General features: G+C 40.6%; 1 protein-coding gene across 4 annotated transcripts; it reads left to right on the top strand.

Moving 5' to 3' along the window:
- Position 1: 1 nt before the first annotated feature.
- Positions 2 to 17,725, top strand: ccdc24 (coiled-coil domain containing 24). Of its 4 annotated transcripts, none has more exons than XM_005912496.3 (10): positions 2 to 86; positions 1,350 to 1,511; positions 5,658 to 5,845; positions 10,705 to 10,821; positions 10,921 to 11,025; positions 12,552 to 12,606; positions 15,758 to 15,815; positions 16,128 to 16,224; positions 16,451 to 16,599; positions 16,741 to 17,725. In XM_005912496.3, exons 2-10 carry the CDS (start codon positions 1,362 to 1,364, stop codon positions 17,454 to 17,456), a joined length of 1,635 nt encoding a protein of 544 aa, XP_005912558.1. In that variant the 5' UTR covers positions 2 to 86; positions 1,350 to 1,361; the 3' UTR covers positions 17,457 to 17,725. The 4 variants fall into 4 exon arrangements, with proteins under 4 accessions (XP_005912558.1, XP_005912560.1, XP_005912559.1 ...); XM_005912498.3 differs by having other exon boundaries at positions 16,769 to 16,916; XM_005912497.3 differs by having other exon boundaries at positions 16,451 to 17,723.
- The last annotated feature ends 145 nt before the right edge of the window (positions 17,726 to 17,870 follow it).

The raw sequence follows: 17,870 nt of genomic DNA on the forward strand, positions 1-17,870 counted from the left end.
TCTCGCGATATCTCTCCCTAGCAACTCAATTGTTTTCCTTAGATACCATAGTCTCGCAAGCTCAAAGCGCACCAAACATCGAAAAGGTGAGCCTCTCCTCCTCTTTGGCTACAGTGTTTTTTAAAACACATTTGGTAAGTAGGTTTCACACAGCGTGTTTTGTATCGTTTAGTGTTAAACTTACATTACATCGGTTTAAACGAGCTCCTACTTTCTGCTCCTGTCACTCATTTTCAGTAGTGCGGCAAGTTTATTAAGTGGTTTGAAACATGGCAGCACCATTTACCAGGAAAGAAAATACTGTGTAGTACTGCTGACGTTAATTACATAACGATTTTTCTTTTCTTTTCTTTTTTGGTGTTATTTATGAAAATGAAAACAACAAGCAACAAAAGACTGCAAATATTTGGCCAGAAAGGTGTAGCCTGAAGTTTTAGATTATTACCCAGTTTGATTCTTCTACTCCATTCCCCTCCTACTTATAAACTACTAGAAATTACTTAAATAGGAGCTTCTAACAAAGTGAAGTAGGCAAAAAGAGCGCAAAAAGCTGCACATCATGTCACGATCTAAAGCAGGGGTGTCCAACTCCAGTCCTCAAGAAACAGCTGAGAAACAAAGTCATTGACATCTATTACAAAGGAATTTCTAAGGCTTTGGGATTCACGGTGAGAGCATTATTCACAAATGAAGAAAACAGTGATAAACCTTCCCAGAAGTGGCCCGTCTACCAAAATTACTCAAAGAGTCTGTCAGTAATTCAAACAAAAGAACCCAGAACAATATCTGGATAACCGCAGGCCTTATTTGCCTCAGTAAACGTCAGAGTTCATGATTCAACAGTAAGAAAACGACTGAGCAAAAATGCTGCTGATGTCTCATCTCACATTTGCAAAAAAACATCTTGATGATTCCCAAGTGTTTGAGGAAAATGTTCCGTGGACTGACGAGCCTTTTGGAAGGTTTAAGTCCTGTTACATCTGGCGTAAAACTAACACAGCATTTCATAAAGAGAGCGTCATACCAACAGCCAGACATGACGGTGGTAGTATCATGACTGCGGCTGCTTTGCTGCTTCAGGAGCTGGACGACTTGCTATAAATGATGGAACCATGAATTCTGCGTTCTACCAGAAAGTCCATGTTGACCATCAGTTTGTTATGCAGCAGGACGAAGTGTTGTAGTCAATATCTGGACCATATATATGTATAAATAAATGTATTATAGACATTGGTTACTTGGAACATTTAAATATGGGGGGTATAAAAGAAATCAGGAAGGGGGCAAATACCTTTTCACACCAGTGTATGTTGTTATGTTCCACAATAATTTGTATTCTTCACTCTTAGATTGCCATTCACATGCAGTCACCTGATGAAAGCCAGGTCTGGGGCCCTGGCCAGTCCCTATGGGGCCTGATCGCTGAACATATTTCTGAGTCAGAGCTGCCAAAGATCTACACCGCACTGGGCCATTCCTTGGTAGATGTGTACACGGACATGCACACTGAGGTGAGAGAAGTTTTATAACTCCAGTGTTTGATGTCTTCTGTCTGCATACAGTACCACAACACCTGGTTTGTAAGTTGAAAGGTCCCTCTTCACAGTCAGCAGATTGTTTCATCATTCATATGGTTTTATTTCTTTGAGGAATTCACGCTGGGTCTGTTTCTAGCAGGATTTAACAAAAGTACTACCACAACTTCTGCAAGAATTTCCTTTTGGGCAGAAGCAAATCAAAACATTGCTCAGCTAAGCATTCCTAGCCAAACAATTTAAGGAATCTGGTTTAAGGCTGTGTAAGTAGGTTAGTTTTGCTGCATATATTCATTACTTACAATTCCCAGACTCCATAATAAAAGTGAAATGTGGGTTAGCTGGCACGGCGCCACAATGAGATCCAAATGTGAGCCAGACAGACTTCAATATTTATTCCAGAGCAGCTAAACTCTCAGACCTACAGGGACTTGAAATGGCTCACAACTCATTAAACAAGCACATTTAAAATCAAGACTGAGGTGAAAATGTTCATTAAAAGAGGAAAAGTTTTGAGAAGAGTCAAAGTGAAACATGTCAGGGAAGAAACTGTGACTTCCTGATACTCATTAATAAAAAACTGTGAAGAACTGAGAAATGTAATTATATATTCATTCAAATTGAAATATCTTATTCCAGCTTTCATACTGTGGCTTGATGTGATACAACCACTGAACCAAAGCTGTGGTAAAACATATTTCTATTGTCTGTCCTTTTTTCTTTCTCAAATAATGAATTCTTAAAAAGCATTTTTTTTCTAATAACTGCATCTGGCTCTGTGGGCATTTTTGCCTCAGACATGTAGACCCCTGATTAGAGACAGCAGTGCACTCCGTGAGATGGATAAAACCTGTGACAAATCAACTCGTGGATCCATCCACTGTGGCGACGCTTGGGAAATAAGGGATCAGTGAAATGTACCTTCCAAAAAAAAGTGCAAAGTCAGGGTATCATATGTTTTCTTTTTCCATAAAAAGCAACCAAACACCTCAATAAAGAAAAATAAAGAACTGTAAAAGATAATTTCTAATGAACCTATGATCAGCTGACTAAAGAAATAAGTGAAAGCTGAAACACTCAATTGACAGACCTCAGACAGACAGTTGTGCTTCTGCACTTAAGATCAAGTTTGCAGGCTTTCTTTTCACCACCTTCTGAGGAACAGAAATGTCTCGTGCTTGGCTGTTTATTGTCTGGACTCCTCCAGTTTCTGAGGTGTAACTGAGCAAGACAGTGAAGCCAAACACCTTGCAGTGGCAGCATTTGGTGTGTGTTAATGAATGAATGAGAAACACTGCAAATGCTTTGTAGAGCCTCTGAGGTTAAAAGCCACTACTAAATGCAGACCATTCACTCTTTACCAGCTTCTTTCTTCTGCATGTTTAGTACTAAAATCTTTCCATGTGTTGGTCAGCTCTCCTTTCCATGCCGTGTCCCAGTGGTTCAGTCACTGCTCACACAAAAAAAAGAAAAGGAAACCACCTGGATGTGGTTTAACTCGGCTCTAGAGGCCTGCCATGTAGATTCTTACCACATATAATATTTGTAGCAGTTTCTATGTGAAATCCACACGACAACTGTACGGCATGCAGGTACTCCTTCTCACTACTGCAAGATAATTCAGCATATGCACAACCCCGCACACACTATATACACACAGAAAGAAGCTCGGTAAGCTGAGTCACTCAGGGGGTCGGTATAACAGGGTTAAAGAGGCTAATCCTCAACTGTTGATAAGACTGTTAGCTACATATAATTTGACTCGACTGTGTGTATGTGTGCGTCAGCTTTGATTGTGCGCCTGTACCCTTGCACGTGTATGTGTGTGTGACTTTGAGTATTGCTCTGACATTTCTTCATCTACAGTTCAGTGTGTCTGACTGTAAAGCCTCCAGGTGGAATAACAGACTTGAGGCTAAAAGCTCTGAGAATTATTCAGGAAAAATAGAGCAGAGAGGGCCTTATCTGACTGTCACACAAGTACATTCAGGTTTTGATTCAGTCTTTACATTTACTTTAGGATGGATCACTTTCATTTTTCTCTCCACGGCTCTCTGTATGTCTTTTCTTTCTCTTTTCTGTCTATGTTTCTCTTGCAGCCACATAATGACTTCCATTCCTCAGTGAGCCACTGTGAAAAGTAATAGCAGATCTGCAGGTGTCTCCTCCATTCCTCAGCGCTGCCATTCCTCTCTCCATCAAGGCCCTCATTGTCTAAGGCGGCAGGATCAGAGAAAATATTAGACTCTCCCTATAAGGCCCGATCTCTCCCTGAACTCTCACTTTCACTCTGTCTTTCTCTCTTTCATCCCCAAAGTTAAATATTTTCAAAAACCCAATTTAAGTAGTTCAGCAAAACTGAAACGTTTCACCGGTGTTCCCTTGAAATAGCATTTGGATGAGATTGGCTTACTGCTGAGGAAAAAGGGAAAAACATCCAGGAACAACTCATTAGCCAGTGAGCCATGAATCCTTTAATATAAACACCTCAACACCTAAAGGCACATGGCGGAAGCTAGTGTGTTTGTATGTGTTCACCATGATAGGGTGTAAATGCTGGCGTTACGAGAGGATGTGCACACACACACATACACATGCAAAGACCAGAAGTGCTATGTTTAATATCCTTCTTTTGAAGTAAAGTCTTTGCATCATGACATAAATGATTGGCAAGCAACAGGTGTCGAGGTGCTAATGGGATCCAGACTTCACTGAGGCATGAGCATTCACACGCGCTACAAAGACTAAAAAGGTTCTTGGCCTCAAAATGAACAGAGGTGTTTGTCTAATTTTCAGCCCAAGACATATAGTAGCCAGTGTGGTGTGAAAGCATGCTAACGGTGTATGTCGTTTTCAGATTTATATCGATTTTTTTTTTCTCCTTTGTCCCTGTGGATGTAGAAGTTGTATTTCTTCCTGTTCCAAGAAGACTGTCAACTGTGCACAACAGTTTACAGTAAACAAGATCTTCTTGCATCAGTGACAGCCAAGAAAATGTCTGCTCCTTGTAGTATTTAGTATTTGCACTGTCAGTGGAAATATTTATCTGTCCCTCAGTTTAACAGATTCTTTTTTCAGTGTAGAACTTCTGAGTCACTGTGAGGGAAACTACTTGTATCCTTACATTGAGTAAATACTAGTAGATTACCTTTAAAGTAACTAGCAGGATATTTTTTGTATTTGTTAACCACTGCTTTCAATCTTAATAGTTCTATGAATACAAACGCTATGCTGTCATTTTCATATGAAGCAGTATAGAATTATGGGTTACTCTTCTCACAGTTTATCTTTTTCACACATTGTTTTCATATTGCTGACCTGAAATAACTGTTATTGTTAAAATAATTGCCTTCCTGTCATCTTTAGGCAGGAAGCTTGCCAACAAAGTCAGTATCTGGAGCATACTCCATGTGGACTCAACTAATAACCAGCCCATTTACAAATCTGTGGATAAATTGTGTGTATGAATATTTCATGCTTAAATGTGATTTATCGGTATTATCCTACCTGAATTTGACCTAAGAACAAATTAAGGTAATTTAAACACAAGTCTTTAAATTCACTACTACCACTACAACAACTACTACTACTACTACTACTAATAATAATAATAACAATAATAATAATAATAATAATAATAATAATAAAAAATAATTACAATAGCTTTCATTGAAAATTAGGATTTTTCACTTGGATTTTTTTCCCCTCCACATGTTTTTTTTTTTTTGGTGGTCTTTTTCATTTCAACTTTCATGTCCAACCTTTTTTGAATTCTGCCGCTTGTGAGCCTCTGTTATTTCAGCTTTCCCCTGCTTTCCAGCCTATTAGCCATGCAGGCTTCTGTCTTACATCATTGTCATCACTTTCTCAGCTTCACCTCCAGGTGGGCGTGGGCATGTTGCAGTATGCAGATTGTAAACAGATTGCACAAACCTGTTGTTTCCAAATGAAATTGATTTACTAACTTGTGCACAGTGGTAACAAAATAGGCCGATGGGCGTTTCATAATTCTCATGGTAATTTTCCCTGCACACTTGTATTTTGCACCAATTACATTTCCATGTAGATATGAGTAAATGTGGGACTTTTTAAACACTTGTCTCACTGTGGTACCTTTTGCAGGCAGAGATGTGGCACAAGATGTGGCAGGAGAACCAGCGAAGTGGAAAGCACGGCGGTGGGGCGGGGACCCCGCTCCCACGTCTGCAGAGTGCCCCTCTAGTTGACCCCCCTGCTGTGAAAGAGCTTTTGAGAGCTGAGGTCAAGATGTTACTACAGACTCTCGGAGAGAAAGCCAGCAGGGCAGGAAGGTAGGTGGAACATCTCACATACTCAGATCAACACTGCTGGACATGCTTAATGAACTAGTTATGGCGCTTTTATTCATCAGTCTCTGCTACAGCCTTGAAATGCACTTCAAAGTTTGGAGAATAACTTAATTTGTTATCTTGATAATATTACCACCTATCCACTCTAACTAGAGCCTGTCCCATCTATCATAGGGTGAGATGTGAGGGTACACCCTGGTCAGGTCACCAGTCTGTCCCAGGACTAAGTGACAATACATTGAACATTTTCTTAAGAAATTAAAAGCTTTATTAGTTTGTTTTTTTTATCCTGACTTTTTATGCCCATTTTATACATTTCTTTCTTTCCCCTGATCATTCATGTCTTTCCTTTATTCACCAGCCATTAGGTGGGCTGATCAGATGAGTTAAGACCATGGTCTCACACGTTTTACGTCATTTCTCCCTCCTGACAAAAAGTACCATAAAATGCTATTTTGTGCTCCCATGTCGGTTACAAATGGCATGGGAAAGCAGAAGGACAAAGGTTTTTGGAGACGGGAACTGGTGTGGGAATTGAGGAACAATAGGACAATTATAGGAGCGAGACACAGTGATAGATGACTGCAAACACTAGACTCGCACTCAGTGCAAGCTCTGTCGAATTGCAGATATGTTTTACTTTAAATGGGAGCCAAATACTCATCTTCAAAATCTTGTGAAAAGTTAGTATAGAATTGCAACAACTTTGAAGGAAAAGAAAGGCTGATTGAGATCCAGTGAAGGGCACTCAGGGAGACAGCTTTGAGGCTTAGTACTCTATATCTGCTTTATATGTCATCAGGGAGTTATAAGCGTCTCAAGAAGTAGTAATAAAACTTCCTAATTCCTGTTTTTTCATCTTTTTTTAAAATGTTTTACAGCTAATCGTACAATGCAGGTCAGAGATAAGCTTGTAACAACTGGCAATTTAATGACATGCATTAAAATACTCTGGAGAATGTCATAAAACCATTGGCAGAGCAATATTGGTTACCAGTACTGCCCTGCATTCTCACATTAAGACATAATGCCTTTGTGAGGAGGTGTGTGTGAGAGACTGAGACTATGTATGTTTAAGGTAGCAACTACCCCAGCAACTTGCAGTTTGCAGCCAGGAATGCTGCCGCATGACTTCTCTGGTTTTGCTGAGGCCTTTTAGGACATAAGATGGATTGCACTCCACTTTGTGGCTTACCATTTATTGCCTGTCAATTTGTGCAGGCTGTTGTAGGCTGGAGGCAGCTTTTTATTCTGTGGGTTTCTGTGGACCTTTAAAAAGTCCTGAAAAGCCAATAATCAGAAATTTAGGCTTTAAATTGTACTTGATGAAAGGATTAAGAAGTTTAAGAAGTTTACTTTAAATAAGTGATGTGGTAATTAAAAAAGAACCATAAAGACACCTTAAGAAAGACACCAGCAAAGGTCTGCCCTGTTTACAGTATAAGTATCACCAAAGTCCAACCTGATTGCCATCCAGTCTGCACTAACAGCGCAGACTGAGTGGCAATCAGGTTGTCCTTGTTTTTTTGTCTTTTTAAATATAGTTATTTGTGTTTGGGCTATTTGTGGGTATAAATTACGGGTTGATCTAATATTTTTTGTTTGTTTGTTTTATTAATCATGTCTTTCAAATGGTAAAAATGCCATAAAGACTGACATTTCCCAAACCCAAAGAAATAAATGTTAGAAAAGTCCTTATTTTGTGTGTTTAGTAGTTAAAATTGCACCATGGAAATGTTTTATCACCTCTTTGCTGTCTATGTGTGATTGGCACACAGTTGACATACACAAGAAGTTGAATAATTTGCAGGTATTTGATTAGACGAATTAAACTCTGTATAAAGTCTACGCCATATGGGCAAAGTACTGGGCCACCTACACATCTAACCTACAGGAGCTTTTACAACCAGTTGTTAATCCAAAGGCATTAATATGGCTTTGGTCTCCCAGTTGCTGCTATAACACCTTCCACTCTTCTGAGAAGGTTTTCAATGAGATTTTGGAATGTGTCTGTTTTTGCCATTTATCCAGGAAAGTACTGTTCACCACAGCCTGGTTCAGTCTTGGTTCCAGTTCATCCTAAAGGTGCTTGTTAGGATTGAGGTCAGGGCTCTGTGCAGGCCAATCACGTTCTTCTACACAAAACTCATCCAACCATGGATGTTACTTTGTGCACTGGAGCATGCAGGGGCAGAAAATGGCCTTTCCCAAACTGTTAAAGCTGGAAGCATAGAATTGTCCAAGATGTCTGAAGCATTAAAAAGGGCCTCAGCGCAGCTCCAGAAAAACAACCCAATTAAAGATGTATTAAACCCACTCCTTCTCCACCAAACTTTACAGTCAGGCAGGTAAAGTTTTTTTTGGCATTACATGCTGGCTGATAGAAATGTGTGATTTCACCACTTCACAGAACACATTTCCACTGCTCTCAAGCTCAGTGGCCGCATCCTTCACACCACTCCATTTCAATGCTAACATTGTGCTTGGTAATGTAAAGCCTAGAAACCAGTGCCATGAGGCTTCCAGCACAGTTTGTGTACTGAAAGTTTGTGTGCTTCCAGCACATGTTAGATCCAGCACACTGTGCTGATGTTAGATCCAGAGGAGGTTCAGAGCTCTGCAGTTACAGAGTCAGCAGCGAGTTGGCGACTTTTACGCACTATGCACCTCAGGACTCAGCGACCCCGCTCTGCAACTTTACATGGTCATTCACTTCATGGGCGAGTTGCTGTGGCTCCTAAACGCTTCCACTTTGCTGTAATACCACTTACAGTTGATGGTGGAATATCTAGGAGGGAAGATATTTCACAAACTGACTAACTGTTGCAGCTGTGACATCCTATTACAGCACCATGGTCGAATTCATTCATCTATTAGTTGAGAAATATTTCAGTCTTGATCAAAGTTAACCAACAGACCAGCACTGCCCTCCACTGACTGGCTGTTTTTTTATTTTTTTATTTAAGACTTCTTTCTCCACAGTCTCCTACTGAATCTAGTTTGTGGATCAAAAAAAATATAAAATGTTACACTGGTGCGTGTTATGACAGCTCAGTTGACAGGGATTTATTTTGAAGCAATCTTAAAGGGATTTTTTTCCACAGATGGTAGCAAGGCCTGATGTTTAAGCTGACAATCCAATATCCATAAGGCTACAGGTCTGATGCCCAGAACAGCAGAGTGTCTTATTAACGTGTCACTGAGCAAGACACAAACTGAAGCCTCGCTCACTTGCAAAACACAAGTCACTCTTGTAAAGTGCTCTAGTTTGGATGTAAATGGATTATAAAAAGTACCATTCAGACCGAGAAACAAAGCCTGTTGTTATTGGCCGGGAGGGAATAGTGCCAAAAAAAGGCATTGGTGCCACGCAGACTGTGCCAGTGCAAATCACCTTTTCTCTTTGAAGTTGGCTTCTGTGTAGTTGTTGACCTTGATGCATGGTACTGTGTGTGTGATCCAGGTCTTTGATCGTTCAATTAGGCTAAGTCCCAAGTGCATATCGGCTGAATGGCTTTCAGGAATAAGCCTAACACACACTTCTCGCTGATGCCACTTTCACTGTAGAGCTCGACAACCATCTGTTTAATTTAATATGCTCTGTTGGCGTTAAAATTGAGAATACATACATCAAGGTGTGGACCTCTCATACAAAGTATTTGTACCTTTAAAAAAAAAAAAGGTTTACTAGACATTTACCTGACACGACTGGTTTCAGCAATAGTTGTTGATGCAGTCGGTGCTGCATTTTTCTGTGTTTGAGTCGTTTGTATGAGGCGGTGGGGGTGGGGGTGGGTGTGTGCCTTGTAAAGCTGACTGATTTATCTTGTAGGCTTCCTCCTGTGTGGTCCTGATGTTCCTACCATTCAGTCTCTTACACATACACAAACACACATAGATGCATATCGTTGCCAGATTCGCATAAAAACATGCATTTTCTATCGCGCAGTGACTGTGAAATTAAGCAGAATGGACCAGGGAGAGAGCTACCTCACCTGCAGCTGCCCCTGTGGTTTGGCTTTCTCCATGAGTGAAGAAGATTTAATGCTGCTGCTGTATAACTTTTCTGTTTTGAGATATACATGCTTTTTAAAGATAACTTGTGGACATGTTTTAAAAATTTAATTCAATAAGAAGAGACCATTTGGAATAGCAGAACATGATTTATTGATATACAGAATTCAGTTAAGCTATTTGGCAATTAGATTTCAAAAACCCATCGTAGCAGAACAGCGTCCCACCAGTGACAGGAAGTAGGGCAGGACCCCCTGGAGGGCGGTGATGGTGAAGATGAAGATGAAGGCTTGGATGGCGCCTTGGATGGCGCCCTGAGTGACTTGGGTGCTGTGGAGATGGGGAAGAAGTGGGTTGCGTGAATGAAAGTCTGAAAGAGAGAATGACAGAAGAGCACTGAGGTTTAAATTAAACAGATTGGAAGCTGATTGGGTTGAAGCTGACAGGCAAGAAGATGATTGGACTAGAACAGTGATGTCAGCATTGAGTTTTGAGAGCCTGTGAAAGTGGGACTGATACAAAGAATAGACTGGCAGGCAAAAACCACCAGTGCAGATGAGTGCTTACAGATCTTTCTTACTGAACTTATGCTTATGCTTCATTATATTCTTAACACCAAACAGCACATTCTACCACAACTTTTCTCACTTTTCCAACCAGTATTACTGCAGTGTAGCTGTCATGCCGCTGAAATCATTAGCAGATCCTACGAAAAAGTGCAAAGCGCTTGGATACAGTTTCAACCTCTTTTAGGCAATGCAAAGGATTAAAGCACTGTGGAAAACTGCAGAAAAGCAAAAGCTCAATCTGTGGCTCTTTTTTATTAGAGATGTTGAGGAGCTCCTGCATCGGTACAAACCTGAGACTCTAAACTACGCCCTCGGCCACCGAGACAGATGTCACACTAATTGCACCAACCCTGAAGATACTGACAGTGGAAGCAGGTTAGCAAGAGCCCAGGCTTGCTTAATTTACTGAGATTATGCAGAACTTGATAAAGTCTTGTAATCTTCTGTCTTCAATTCCAACCTGTCCCTCTTTAGGCCGGACTCCCGCTGTTCAGTCCAGTCCAGAGCTGAAGATGAGATCGAAGCGGTGAGAGGAAAGCTTAATGTCACCGAGATAGACCAAGTGGTTGATCGACTCAGGTGAGTTTGAGCCATGTTAAGGATTTTAAAAGCCTTAAAAACATTTTTGTTAAGTATTTGAATCAACTTTGAACTGGGTCATTTGTACCAAAGGGAATATTATCATCTGAATGTACAGATCTGTACTACTTTCAGACTTTTATTTGTTAAGTTTTTAAATCTCTCAGCTTTTCTGTTTGTGGGTCATTTGAAGTGTTCACATGTGGTTGTTGTCTGAAGCTGCAGCAGTCTTCACCATACTTGGCACCAAATAGCAGATAGATAGTGACAGTCTGTTAAAGCTAAGAAGCTGAGGGCAAGGCATCAAAACCTGAAACTTGAGGCTCGAAACAACGCTGTTGCTGGGTATCGGTGGTATGTGTAAGTAAGCAACATTGATGTCACACGTTCTCAAAGTTACAGAGCTAAAAGAAAAACAAAAGAACAGAAAATCTTTTAATGCTAGTGAAATGATTTTTTTAAAAGAGGCTCAGTGCTTGCTGTGAATCCACAAAGTCTGCCCTTCAGGGTCGAATGATTAGAATTTATTTACAAATCCGGCAGTATCGCCCTAATACATCCAGATTTTAATAAGCAAATACATTATCACACCTTCCTTTAAAGAACCTTTATTATTGTACTTAAAACACTTGCAGTGTTGTCATTCATTACTTTTTTGTATCAATACAACATATTGTTATTTGGATTGTGCTGTTCGGAGAAAGCACCGGTTGTATCGATCAGTCTTCTGTGAAATCAAACCAGTCTGTATGCTCTGTTTGTTTATTGTGACCCCTAAAATCTTTTTTCGTACCCCCTTATATATGACCCTGTAGTGCACCATCTATACACACCCAACTTAGTGGAATAACGTAAGGGCATACATGCGGTCCAAACTGGGAAAGAGCACAGTTCACACTGGTACAATAGTTAAAGAATGAACTCTTGTCCTGGTTTTTGTAATACAGTCTAGCAGCGACACATCTTGCATATAATTTTTTTTTGTGACTGACTCATTCATATTTGGTCTTTGTAACTCTGAAAGTCAGAGTTTCTCTGAGCCCTCTCATTTTCCCCTTAATTTCCCCCTCAGACTTCCTCTGTGGCTTTTGTCATTGCCCTGCCTCCTTCACGCTCCATCCCTCCGTTTCTTCCTTCACCCCTCGCTCTGAGGCCCACGGGGCAAAGCAGTCGCTGGAGCTACCTTAGAAAAACGCCTCCCTCCCTCTCTCTCTTTCTCCCATTTCCTGCCTAGACCAGAACAAAAGGCCCCATTGTCAATAAATGGATCCCAGACCCGACCAGAGCCAGCAGAAGATTCTTTTTCATTTGAAAGAAGTGAATAAAATCTACTACGGTTATGTAACCGGAGAAGGGCAAAGATAGGGAGGGAAAAGAAAAATAGGACACTGTTTCCTCTGTACCGTATGAAAACTGCAGAGGATAAAGTCTGAGCAATGCACCTATTCTGTTGTCGCTGCCTGTGTTTTCCATCCTATTGAAACTGATATTTATCTGTCAGTCTGTCTGTCTATCCATCCATGCAGAGCTCTCCTAATAGGGGAATGTGAAGAACTGACCAGACTGGTGAAGCATATAAAGGTAAGAAGATCAGGATGGAACAGCCACCTATCAAATCAATGCTTACTCAACCTTTTTTTTTGTCAGTTGCCAGTGCAACACTGATGAAAATCCTACAGTTATTTACAGGTGACTGCACCAAAACAGCTGTGAATTTTACACATCAAAACAATCCATGAATTATGAGCATCGCGAAGGACTGTGAGGCCTGAATAATATGTGCTTTATCAATATGTAGCATAATCTGAGTAGGGTTTTTCTTCAGGTGTAATTTTTCCTCTTAATCCCCAAACTGAGAGTTTACCTTCATCCAAAGTTTCTTCAGCTACAGAGAAAGAAACTACATACAAAATAGCATTTTTAGCATTTAGCATTTTTCAAGCTTGAGTTGTTTGATGCATGTTCATCGTTTCCATTACACTGACTTCCTCGTGCGTCAGCATATTTTTAGCCTGAAAGACAAAAGATATGTTTTTCCCTCTTAGTTTCAGTCCCTTAGGCAGTCCTGCTAATTCTCTTTTTGGCGGTGAAGCCCAGCCAAGGCGAACATTTTCACAAATCAGCATGCATGCACGCTCACAAAAGCCTGCAAAGCCTCAGTCTGAACTTGTATTTTCCATTTTTCCAGCCAAGAGTAAGATCAATCTCCTCCCAATCAATCAAATGGCATATAAAGACATTTTCACACACACACACACACACACACACACACACACTCGATCTAACTACACATGTACGTTATCACAGAAACAGAGTGAGTTTAGCCAGATGTAGGACTTTTCTGCTGCCCAGATGTGGAAGTTATCTCTCTGTACACTCCTTTTGTGTCTGACCATCTACAAGTGTTGCATTGCCAGGAGCTTCTCTCGGAAATATTAGAAACCTAAGCAAAGAACAGACACTCAAGTTCACTCCATGTTTTCAAGGACCCAGCAGTGGATGAAGTGTTGTTGTGCCTGAAGCGCAAACAGCTTCTTAAATTACTTAAACGTTCCTGTGAGGCGAAGATGCCATTAAAAAGATAAACAAAGCGGGAAAGGTACACAATATTGAAACCCTCATTGAGCTTTTTATTGTTGACAAAGTAAAACCCCGTGTAGGAGAGTGAAGATAAAGGGGAAACGTGACCCAAGCATGTGTTAGCTTTAAAAGCCTGACGGTGGGAAGTTAATTGTAACCACTTTTCTTTGTCTGTCTTAGATCTCATTTAAAAGAGATTGCAATCAGTGCCAGTAAGGAAATTGTTTCCTTAAGCAAGTGTCTGCTGTCTGATGTGCGATTGGCATGAACTCACTGTGCATGTTCAGTCACAGATGTGGGGACCGTGTTGGCCTTATATTGTGCAAGTCATCATTACCTTATTAAGAGTGAGCGCTTCAGATCTTGGAACGACACTGGCCTCAGGATCTTCTGTGTGACTTGTTCGATTATTAACAATTCTACAATCTCACCACATCTGAGGCAGTCATAAAGGAATCGACAGTGAAGATTTAGAAGTAGTTCACAGACTTGTGTATATTTTTCTTTAAATCACCAATTCTCTTTCTGTGTGTTTTTCAAGGGGAATTCAGATTCTGCTCCAAATTGGAAGACGTTATGGAGAGGCAGAGCTAAGCAGGAAAACATTTGAATGTTCAAGTCAGAGTTTTAGATCATAATTGTTAACCTCTGTTTTGTTCCAAGGGCTGCTTTTAATTTCTACATTTTTGGGGGGGCTTTTTCTTGTTTACGTAATCAACCACATGTTCTAAATGCTACGCCTGTCAGCCAGTAAGCTTTTTACCACGCACAGCTGAGGTTTCTATTGATTTAGAGTTATTCAGTGCAGTTAAATTATATTGTTTTTAAAACAGCTATTAAACAAAGGCATATCAGGCATATAGGGATGTTACAGTATGAGCTAATTGCTTTTTTAGTGCTGGATGTAGCGGCCAATCATAAAATGGTCCTAAACACAGTCATAATGACCCATTTTCTCTTAGCAGGAGGGAGAGATAGTGACTTGGACCAGCACCAAACAAACAACTCTTAATGACAGTAGATAGGAGGAACTCACACATGTATACACAAACCTCTACTGATCCTTGTTTGAGTGTACTGAGTATAAAACACTCGAGCTGTGGAAAATATGTAAAAAAAAACAAAAAACCTATCCTTACTCTAAAGTAAAGACCGCGCTGTCAGCACAGGTTTACACACAATTTTACATAATCTGTTAATAAGTGAACTTTTTCTTTTATGGACACTAACTGGTAATTCGGAATCATCATCATGACTCTCTTCACAGCTTTATTACTTATTAAGCTGCCGAGGAAGTTGCCGTAAATGTGCGTCGTGCAGAGGCGGATTTGGGTTCTCATGTATCAGATTAATCACTAAAACATACAGCCTTTCCTAAAATACCACCAAGTCTGCACTGTGGTAATGTGTTCAAACCCCACACGGACCACACAGGCTATTTTTGGAGTGCGTGCGCTTTAGAGTTGTTTTAGATTTCAGTCACTTCTCTGTCAGTGGCACCGCACATACTTTGTCTGTCGCTCTGAAAGACAATACTGGAAGGTTTGGGTTTGAATCCCACTATGAGAACAGGGCAGAGTATGTGCTTTATCTGTCAGTCTCCAGGCCTGTGGGTTTATGTGGGTATGTCTGTGTTTGTGCATGTGCGCACGCGTGCATGTGTGTTTGTGTAATAGTCTGCGGTGGCTATAAAGACTCTAGTATTTGTGTTGCTGTAAAAGGAGAAGGAGGCTGTGCCAGTCTCTGGTAACAAACACATGCACATTAAGACACATTTTGCAATCAGGTCTTTGGTTTTGTGAGTTTCAGACACACACTAACACACAGAGCTCTATGGTTTTCATTTGCTATGGATATCGATGTTTGAAGCCAAATTATGATGGAACACTGCTGCTCAATCATTTAGCGGTTACACACAAACACACATTCCTTTCCTTCTCCTCCTGCTGTTAGTTTTATCCTCTTCCCTGTTCCTTTGCTATTTCCAAAGCCTCATCTTAAGCATGTTTAATACATTTATATCCTATTTTTCCAGTGTGTCCTAGTTTGGTGCCACAGCATTATGCTAAACGCTGCTGCGACAAGGAGTAGAACTGCAGTTAACATGAGCTCTCAAGTTTCTCTTTTCTCCTGTGCTTTGTGTTTCTTGCAGGCAAACATTAAACAAAAGTGTCACAGCGGACTTCATAAATCTGAACCTTCACTTGCAGGTTAAGTCACAAATTTTGGCATTTGCTGCCATCTGCTGGCATAATATTTTGTCCAACACGCGTTACATGTCTTTATTTGAGTTTACGATTTGAAACTGATTCCAAGACATATTTATGAATGTAAAAGTGAGCTATGCAGGGTCTGCTGATTAACAGGTAGTTCATGAGTACAAGGAGGCGTTCAGGGATTAGTTAGGATTGACAGGGACTTACATCAATGTTTGTAATTAATATTCACAATATCTCAAAATAGTTTTAATCATATTTGAGACCATTTCATATCTCAGATATGTTGTGTTTGTATATTTGTAGACCTGAGAGAACTTAGAGGAGCTATACAAGTGGATTTGGAGCTCAGCCCCTTTCTGTTCCCACCTTCGTCCCCTTTGCCTGCAAAGAAAGGTTTCAGGTTAGTATGCATTATTATTGTTGACAGCTATGTAATTAATATTAAAATAGCTGCTTCACTTTCGTTGCTTGTTTTTGTCTTCTTATTCCATTAAATATTTTGAATGTGAACACGATGACGCTTTTCCTGTAACACCATCTCAAAAAATACCTTCAACTGCTTCTTTTTGTTGTCATTGTGAATGAAAATTCCCTTAATTCATGAACTTCTGATTCATTTCCCACAGACTGACAGCAGCACAAAGCTCAGAGAGTCTGAAAACTTTATCTCCTCCATCAGTCCTAAGACCGCATCCACCTCCTCCTCTGTCCCCTCCTATACCCAGGCCTCCAGCTAGACCCCGTCTCTCTAAGATGTCAACATCCAGGACTCACGGTCAGCATAGAGTCACATCTGCTTTTAATAAGTCAAGCAAAACACCTACCTGCAGCACTGCTGACACATCTGGGCATACACACGGTCTCCTCACCACTGACCACATAATGAGAAATAATAACCAGTGTGGTTTTTGTCCAGAACAAGACAGTGCTGGTCTTTCCTGCAGGACCCCGGATTCTACGGCTAATTTTGAAGTAAAATCTGAGAGAAACTCACCCCTTCACAAAACCCATTTATCAGTAAACTGCAGGATTCACAGCCAAAGTCGAGAGTGTGAATGGTCACCGCAGAGGGAGAGAAAGAGCAGCCCTGCGTACAGGCCAAGACACATCAATATCACCCCGTCACCTGTTCCTGCTCCCAGCGGTCTCTGTAATGAAGGAAGTTGCAGCAGCAAAAGTACTGACCAATCTGTGGCAGCGAAATGGAATTCAGGTATTCAAAAGAGGCAGCAGGATAGTAGCTGTGAAGGCAGTTTAGAATCAGCGAGAGCACAGTCATATGCTGATAGCAGGAGGAAGATGTCTGAGAATTCAGTCATGTCTGAAACTCTGAGAACTCCTGCACAGACATGCAGAAGGAAGAGCAACGGTGAGACTTCTAGAAATTTAAGTGGTGCCTTCAGGAATGATGGCAAAGAGCAACAAAACCTGGGTGGCCAGTGTGCAACACTTTGCCCCTCTCATCCTTCAGCTGCATGCAGTCAGCGACCACCAGCAAAGATTAATGAACATTTTTTTACCTCTTCAAAAAAACCACAAGGGGGAAGCACAAGTCAGCCAAAAGAACCAGCAGAGCCCCAGTTTCTCCAGAGGTTTCATCAGCCAGTGCCTCCTACGAGAGTGCAAACTTAAAGACGACTACTACCTGAGGGTGGTAGTCATCTACCTTCTCTTTTTATTTTTTATTTCCAAGCTGGATGGATTGACAGTTGCAAAAAATGTTTTACATGGTTTGTAAGGATTCAAAAAATAATAATAACAGAATACAGTATGGTGTCTTGAGCCACCTCTTATTTCTTCATATATATTTAGGTTTGAATGCCCTCTATATTTTCATTTTAAGGTACTTTGCTGGGTGTTTCGGCCATTATCACTAGACACCTTCATCCAAGCAGACCATGCCAGGGTTGATCAGGCCCCGGAGTGTGTCACTGGTTTATGTTAAAATTGTTATTTCTCTTCTTCTTTCTTCTGTTTAGTTTTCTTCAGGTTATTTTCTATCTATTCACTGCAACTGAGAAATAATACTTACTTCTTTAGCATTTA

This window comes from Haplochromis burtoni, unplaced genomic scaffold, assembly GCF_018398535.1.
Source record: "Haplochromis burtoni strain Fernald_Lab_line unplaced genomic scaffold, NCSU_Asbu1 Contig_3, whole genome shotgun sequence".
NCBI classification, from domain to species: Eukaryota; Metazoa; Chordata; class Actinopteri; order Cichliformes; family Cichlidae; genus Haplochromis; species Haplochromis burtoni.

Excerpts from the sequence above, each read along its gene's own strand:
- ccdc24 (XM_005912497.3), top strand. The coding sequence starts at position 1,362 with ATGCAGTCACCTGATGAAAGCCAGGTCTGGGGCCCTGGCCAGTCCCTA. Across the intron at positions 1,512-5,657 it reads ACACGGACATGCACACTGAG|GCAGAGATGTGGCACAAGAT; the intron begins GTGAGAGAAGTT and ends TACCTTTTGCAG. Across the intron at positions 5,846-10,704 it reads AAAGCCAGCAGGGCAGGAAG|AGATGTTGAGGAGCTCCTGC; the intron begins GTAGGTGGAACA and ends CTTTTTTATTAG.